The sequence below is a fragment of the Cherax quadricarinatus genome, unplaced genomic scaffold (genome assembly GCF_038502225.1).
Source record: "Cherax quadricarinatus isolate ZL_2023a unplaced genomic scaffold, ASM3850222v1 Contig674, whole genome shotgun sequence".
In the NCBI taxonomy this organism is placed as follows: Eukaryota; Metazoa; Arthropoda; class Malacostraca; order Decapoda; family Parastacidae; genus Cherax; species Cherax quadricarinatus.
In genome coordinates this window covers 117780-125781 of record NW_027195700.1, presented here as the reverse complement: position 1 = coordinate 125781, position 8002 = coordinate 117780, and the positions used below count along the sequence as shown (strand labels likewise).

At 26.4% G+C, this 8002-nt stretch overlaps 1 protein-coding gene across 1 annotated transcript; it reads right to left on the bottom strand.

The window, feature by feature from the left end:
• Positions 1 to 314: 314 nt before the first annotated feature.
• On the bottom strand, positions 315 to 1644 carry LOC128703360 (dnaJ protein homolog 1-like). The gene has a single exon (XM_070080608.1). The coding sequence runs from the start codon at positions 1527 to 1529 to the stop codon at positions 315 to 317; it is 1215 nt and encodes a 404-aa protein (XP_069936709.1). The 5' UTR covers positions 1530 to 1644.
• Between the last annotated feature and the right edge of the window lie 6358 nt (positions 1645 to 8002).

Sequence of the window (8002 nt, the reverse complement as noted above, 5' to 3'; positions counted from 1 at the left end):
AGAAGTTCGACGTTCAAGAAAATACTGATGATGGCAGAGAGCATGACCCATTTCTTCTTCAATGCCAGAAATTGTCTTGAAATAATCTTTGATCATTATCTGATCCATTAATATTATTTTTTGTTATAAAGCTATGCTAAAAAAGCCAATTTTTAACCCACTGGTCTTACTGATTTTCAAACTTATTTGTGGTATGTCTAATAATCCAGTAGAAAGTATTTATACTCTCAGGAAATATAAGGATTAATTCAAACAAAGTTTTTTTTTATTTTTTATTTTATTTTTTAAAATTTATATATTAAGAAAAAATTTACTTAAAGAATTTCAGAGAGAATTTTTTTTGTACTATCAATCAAAATGGAAGGAAACTGAATATCAAAATTAATTATAATGTTCCCTTTCTTATTAAAATCTTTAGAGTAAGGTAATCCATAACCTGGAAGACACTTCGTCATTTGTGGTCGTACAATATCGTTACTTAAATTCAAGGTAACTTTCTCATCGGTTAGGGTAGGAATTTCTACTTGAGTACCACACAAGGCATCACGTAGTGTCAATTTAGCTGTGTACTGCAGGTTAACACCATCACGTTTAAAATACTGATGAGGTTTATCTCTGATTACAAAAATAACATCTTCAGGATTTTTACCAGGAAACTTATTGCCCTCATGTTCAAAAATAATCTTTGTGCCATTTTTCATCCCTGGATTAATATCTATGATTAAAATCTTTTCTTCATAACAGTTATTGTTTCTTTTAATAATCTTGATTTTCTTTGTAACACCCTTGTAAATTTCTTCCAAGGTAACATAAAGGTCTAAATCTTTGGAAGACACAATAATTGACTGTTCTGATATATTACTAGAAGTAGTAGTAATTTCATCAATTTCCATTTTTTCATCCATAGTACTTAAAAATGAATTGACAGAAAAAGGAGCTGGAAGGGATATTAAGTTTCTATCTTTCTTTTTGAATCCAAAGGCTGTTAATGTCTCTTGATAATTAATTTTATTTTGACTTTTGTCTTGAGATTTAAAAATATCAGAAGGGTTACTGCTGTCATTGTTGAAGTTAAAATTTTCTTGGTAATGACTCTTACTGTACTGAGGTTTGGAAAATTCAAAAGACTCATTGAAACTGAAGGAATATCGTCCACTTATTATATGTTTAGAATCTACATCTCCTGTTAAAAAAGTAGAAAAAGGATCACTATTGCCAAAGAATTGTTGAAAAATAATTTTAGGATTTCCCGAAAAAGTATACCTAAAGTGTAGTCCATCTCCAGCACTACTAGGTATTCCTTCTCCTCTCTTAAGTCCTTTCTCGCCGTACATATCATATATTTTTCTCTTCATTTTGTCACTCAATACTTCATAGGCTTCTGCTATATCTTTGAATTTTTCTTCTGCAAAAAAAGACTTGTTTTTGTCGGGATGGTACATAAGTGCCATTTTCCTATAAGCTTTCTTAATATCTTCTTCACTAGCACTTTTCTCGAGACAGAGAATTTTATAATAGTTCTTTTCCATCTTGCCTGGCAACTGTTCTGTTGTTGATTCTGGAATGAAACAAACATAATTTATATGGTTTAACTTCACGTAAACAATTTTTTCATTGAATAATCACCCGTTATATATTTCTTGAGATAATAAATATAGATTGTAATACTCATTAGTGTTATCAACACAATTACTCCCAAAATTACTGGTGTTTGGTCACTTATCTGTATCTTTATAATTGGAAAACTTTGTAATTTACAATTCTTACATTTAATAAACTCCATAGTAGCATTGCTTACAATTTTAATTTTATCTATATATTGAATTTTTTTTATATCATCAATAATATCATAAAGAGAAAGTCTTATATATTCATCTGTATTAGATCCAACATAATTATAGTATATTGAAGAATTTTCAATATTCACTTTATTGCTTGTAAAGTTTTTTGTCCATATGTTAATTGATATAGTTATATTAACCTGGGTATATTCCTTATCCATTTTATACCAAAAGCAAAAATTTTCCTTTTCAAAATGCTGTTTAAATAATAAATCTTTCTGTTTTATTATAGATTCACAATTTTTTGCATATATTGTTTTTAACAGTAGTAAATTAAATATTACTGTCCATAAAAGATCTTTATCACAAATCTTCATTGCTTTATACTTTGATAAATAATAGTCAGTAAGATTCTCTTTTAACGGCTCATTAAGATTTTTTTATATATATTTTGTGCCACATGTTAAAAATATCTTTCTTAAAGTAATTATAGTAAATAAAACAATATTAGATAATATTTATATAACCATATTTTATTTGAAAATATTTTACAATAATAACAATTTCTATTTTTTTTAGTTAGTTAATTCCTTTAAATTATTTCACACATGCCAAATAACCACCGGCGAAAGCACATCCAATTTCTTTTGGAAACTAAAATTTTATTGAAATTTTTAATAACCATTTAATAAGATCAGTAATATACTATAATCTTTCTTTATATCTAATATCAGTACTCTATTTTATTTGACATATTTTACAATAATGACAACAATATTTCTATGATGTTTTTTTAATTCCTTTGAAAAATCATGAATTATTTCAAGATACACATGCCAATCACCACCAGCTGAAGCACATCCAATTTTTTTGGGAAACACAACTTTTTCAATTAAAATTCCATTGGGATCTGTTAATAACCATTTAACAAGATCATTCATGCACTCTTTGAACATAATCTCACGACCTTTCTTTGTATCTAAATATTTGCATGTATTGTAGTAGGTCTTATCAACTTTACAGTTCATATAATACTTATGTGGAGTTCCCATCGCATACTGTGCGAACATATTGGCAATCATTGGGTTGTTTTTTCCATTATTTATAAATTTTATACTCCCAAATTTATCACGAGTGGCTTCATTAGCTAGATTTGCATAAGATCCAGGTATTCTAAATAAATATGGATTACTAAGTGGTAAAACTTGACTTAAAGCATCAGTAAGACTTCCCTCCTTCAATTTAACAGCACAACAATTTACTTGTTGTACTAAAAGTATTTTATCACTGCCACTAAAATCTTTCGTAATATTACCTTTTATTATTGAAAGATATTTTTCTTCATTTTTTGTTTTCTCTGCTTCTTGACCTGTAATTTTAATAAAAAAATATAATATTATATTCCTAAAATTAACTAACTTATTATTAATCATTAAAATTTCTAAAATTATATTTTAAGTGATTCAAAAAACATCATATTAAAAAAAAAACTCACATTCAAAATCTTCCATTGCTATGAGCATTTCCTTATCAGTAAGATATTGTTCAGTCATCTTCATTCGTTTTGGAGGGTTGTGATCAAAGTCTTCTATTGAATTTATCATTTTTCTTTTATCAGAGTAGTAATGTCTAGAACACTTCTTTTCTGTAACAAAAATTTTTCATATATAATTTCTATTTGTTAACAACAAATTAAACAAAAGATCATTTATATCACACACATGAATTTTTTAGTTATTATTATAATAAAATTTTACTTGAAATTAGTTTACCTAGATATGAAGTCTTTCAATAATATTTACCGAGACTGTAGTTCGCCAAGATCGTAGTTCTAACACGGGTTACCCATTTCTGGCTCAAGGGAGAAAGGTTTCTAAAATTATATAATGTATGATGCTTCTTAAATACTCTTCTGGTCTTCAACTAGTTGCTTATTTTTATCTCACAAAATATTTTACCATCGTAGAATATAATTTTAAGAATAATTTTAAAACTATGATCTGATAAAATATTATTTTATTACAGAAAAGATTCACATGATTGACAAAAAATATTTTATCACAGAAAATTTTTTACTATAATAAAATAATTTTAAAAGTATGATAATATTATAATTTTTCATTTTTTTTATATTTACATCACCAAAAGCACTACAATTTCCAATTAGTAGAAACATTTAAACCATTTTGGGTATAGTTAATAACCAACCCTCTCTCTCCTGGATGTTAAAATAAAAATGTATTAAAAGAATATAAACTATTATTACTAGTTACTAGACTATAAAATATGGTAACAACAACATCAAAATTACTCGAAGAAATTTTTGCTCAAATTCCTTATCAAGACTTATTAAACTGTTGTGCTCCAGTATGTAAGCAATGGAGAAATGTAATTGTTGATCAACATTATATGCCACTTCGTCAATTATATCACAGATATTGTAAAGAACCTTATTCAAAATTTAAAAGTCCCTTTGGTAATAATAGTAGTGCTATTGATATTTTACGACCATTTTCTCGAAAAAACAAAAACAAAGATAACTATATATCGCAATTTTTATTACAAATTATTGAATATAAAAATAAAATATATAAAACCTATAATTTTCAAACTGATTTAATCGAATTGCACTCTCATCCAAGCTACGAACATGCCACTGAATTTTTGGTATATCATCAATTGTTCTACAATAATAATGATTGGCATCTTCTTATAATATTTATGATAATACTATCTGAGCAAATAAGTGAAAGCCTGTATTTATTATATTTATTATTAAAAATACCAAATTTTTATCCATTAATAGATATTATTGATTTTTTTTACGGCTTATCTTTGATGCTTTTGAATTGTTACTATAACCACATAAGTTTAGAAACTTACAAAGATGATTTACATTATAATCTCATTAAGATTCATTCTACTCTTTTCATTTGGGAAAATCGAATAAATCCAATAATTAATGGTTGTTCGTTAATGACATGTGAACGAGCACGAGTGGTAAATCATCTCTATTATAATAACGACGACAGAATTATTATTGTTGAATTTCAAAGTAAAGAAATCATCTTTGATATATTTGAGATATTATTATTAATTTTTAATACTCATATTAATAAAAAGTTTTTAATTATTTTATCTGAAGATAATTTAGATATATTGTTAAAAAATTCATTGTTACATTTATTCAAAAATAATGTAACTGTAATCAATCATTATAACTCTTTAAAAAATTATGAAAAACAACACGATTTTTTAATAATTTTTTCTTCAATTTGTTCCTCAGAAACACTAGAAGAGATAAAAAATCTAATCAATTTTCCCATAATTGTTTTTAAATGTATTAATTGGTGTTTTAGTTATAAAATACATTTATTTTATAGAAGAATAAGGAGAAGAAAAAAAATAAAAATTTTTAGATTGTGTAATTATCGAGAGAAAAATAAAAATTATGGTAAATTATTATGCATTAAAAATGAAACTACTAATTTGGAAACTGAAGATTTTCCAAAATTTATTTTAGTCGGAGAATTGCATACAAACAATTATAGATCTCTAAGAAGTCTTATAAACTTACATTTTGTAAATTTTAAATTAATGTTAAAATCAAACATTTTTAAATTTTAAATTGATGTTAAAATCAACATGAAACTTTAATATTTTCCATTATCATCACAATATTCAAAACATTGCTATTATCAATTTTATAACCATCTTCTCTTAGTGAACTAATTAAAAAATCAATATTAAAATCAAAATGTATCATTCTATTCAAAATACTATTACTGGAAATAATATTAATGGGATAGTAGGTAATATTTATATTACCCCTTTCTATAATTTCATCCTCTCCTTTTCTTACTCTTCCATTTTCAAAATCAAAAATATCTTTATTATTTAAACTAGCTATCATCTCAACAAAAATATATTTATTCTTATATTTCATTCTAACCAATAGCTCATAATAACCGTCTCCATCAATATCATTATTTTGATGCTGATAAATATGATACAAACGATCAACTTTTTTTAAATCCACCTTGAATTTTGCCAATTCTTTGTAATTCCATAAAAAACTTTCCCAACAACTAAAATTACGTTTAAACATTGACTGACATTTGAGAGCATTGCCCACCCTGTTATAAATTTCAGAAATTGTTGATACCTCTTTAACAAGAGACTTGAAAAAGATTTTTTTCTGTTTCTGAATAGAACCTGATGCTTCTACATGAGCTGTTTCTTTAATACAATTACCAGTATAATAATTTTTATCTCTTTTTTCTATATTCACATCACCAATTTCAATTCCCGGTACATAACCAACATCCGGTAAAAAATTCATAAAAGAGTATTCACCATAAGCACCATAAGCACTATAACTTCCAATTTCAATTCCCGGTACATAACCAACATCCGGAAAACAATTCATCAAAGAGTAATTTTTTTCAGTCCATTCATTATAACTGTCCAAAGGCTGTAGTTGAATTTCCTTCTGATCCCTCATATTACGATTTATTCTCTTTCTTCTTCTCTTCTTCCTACTACTCCTACTACACTGTGTACTCTTCTGAATAGAACCTGATGCTTCTACATCAGCTGATCTTATTGTTTCTTTAATACAATTATCAGTATAATAATTTTCATAATCTCTCTTTTCTGTACCATAAGCACAATTTTTTTCAGTCCATTCATTATATCTGTCTAAAGGCTGCTGTAGCTTAATTTCCTTCTGTGTACTCGAAGGTGATGGTAATTGTAGTTCTCTCTGGTCATCAAAAAGCTCCATCATGGTACAACAATTCAAGACTTAATTGGTTTTATTGTACATTGTATTAGTTTTCTACAAATTGGACATTTTTCCAATACTGCAGAACATGAAGAACATGAAACCATGTGTTTACATGGTAAAAATACTATCTCTCTCTCTGAATCCATACAAATTTTACAAATATTTTCTTCATCTTCTGTTACAAGTTCTTGATCTGAAAAATAAAAATACTGAATTAATAAAAAAATTAAATTTAACAAATAAATTAAAACAATATAATCAACAAAATTAAAGTAGTTAAAATAAAAATATAAATACAAGATTTTGGTAGTTCTTCATCTATATCAATATGCTGATGAGTTCTTCATCTATATCAATATGCTGATTATCAGGCGTAGTAGTAGTAATCTCATCAGTTTGTAGTTCTTCATCTATATCAATATGCTGATTAGCAGCAGTAGTAGTAGTAGTAGTAGTAGTCTCATCAGTTTGTATTTCTTCATCTATATCAACAATAAGTTGATTAGCAGTAGTAGTAGTAATAGTTTGTAGTAGTTCATCATCAGTTTGTAGTTCTTCATCTATATCAATAAGCTCATCATCGTTAGTTTGTCGTAATTCTTCTTCTGTAATAATTAAAAACTAATAATTAATGATAAGAAATAGCACAAACCTAAGAATAATTCAATAATAGTATGTATCTTCGATATTCTGGTGTATTAATAATTGCACTAAAACGAAATAATAGCACAAACCTAAGGGGAATTCAATAATAGATGTATCTTCGACATTATGGTGTAAATTTCTATTTTCATGTTTTAACTCTTTTTCCATGTACGTTAAAGTTGCTTGAATACAATGTTGAAGATTAAAGAAAGGCTGTCCAGTCTGCTCAAGCTTTTGTTGAAGAATAGCTCTCACTTTATCTTGTGGAAATCCCATGGAAATAACTTCACATATAATATCCAACTCCATTAGAGTATTTAAATCAATTTCACTAATAACATTTTTAACTGCTGATACAGACAAATCATTACTAGGAGCTACAGGAGGTTTTCTTTCTTGTTGAGCCTGTAAAAAAATAAAATAAAAAATAATGGATATTCTCTTTTTTTTCAGTATTAGTATAATCTATAGTTTAGTCAACAAAAATTTCAATTGTATCAAATACACTTTTCTACCTTATCAATGAAATCTTGTCCTTTTGTCAAAAGCAAGAAGTTACACTCTGGATACCAGCGTGCATGTTCAATCCAGGGCAGACCATTAGATTTCCAATTACGTATTCCATTTCCACAATGGAAACATCGCACATGATCACTTAGATCTGAATTAATTAAAATCTAATATGAAGAAATAATAGATAGAAATACTTAGTAACTAATTACATTATAACATTTTTTCAAAGTTATTAAAAAAACCTTATGTCCATAATAAAAATATCATTAATAAC

Bases quoted from the DNA above. Each gene is read 5' to 3' on its own strand.
- LOC128703360 (XM_070080608.1), bottom strand. From the start codon at position 1,529: ATGGAAAAGAACTATTATAAAATTCTCTGTCTCGAGAAAAGTGCTAGT.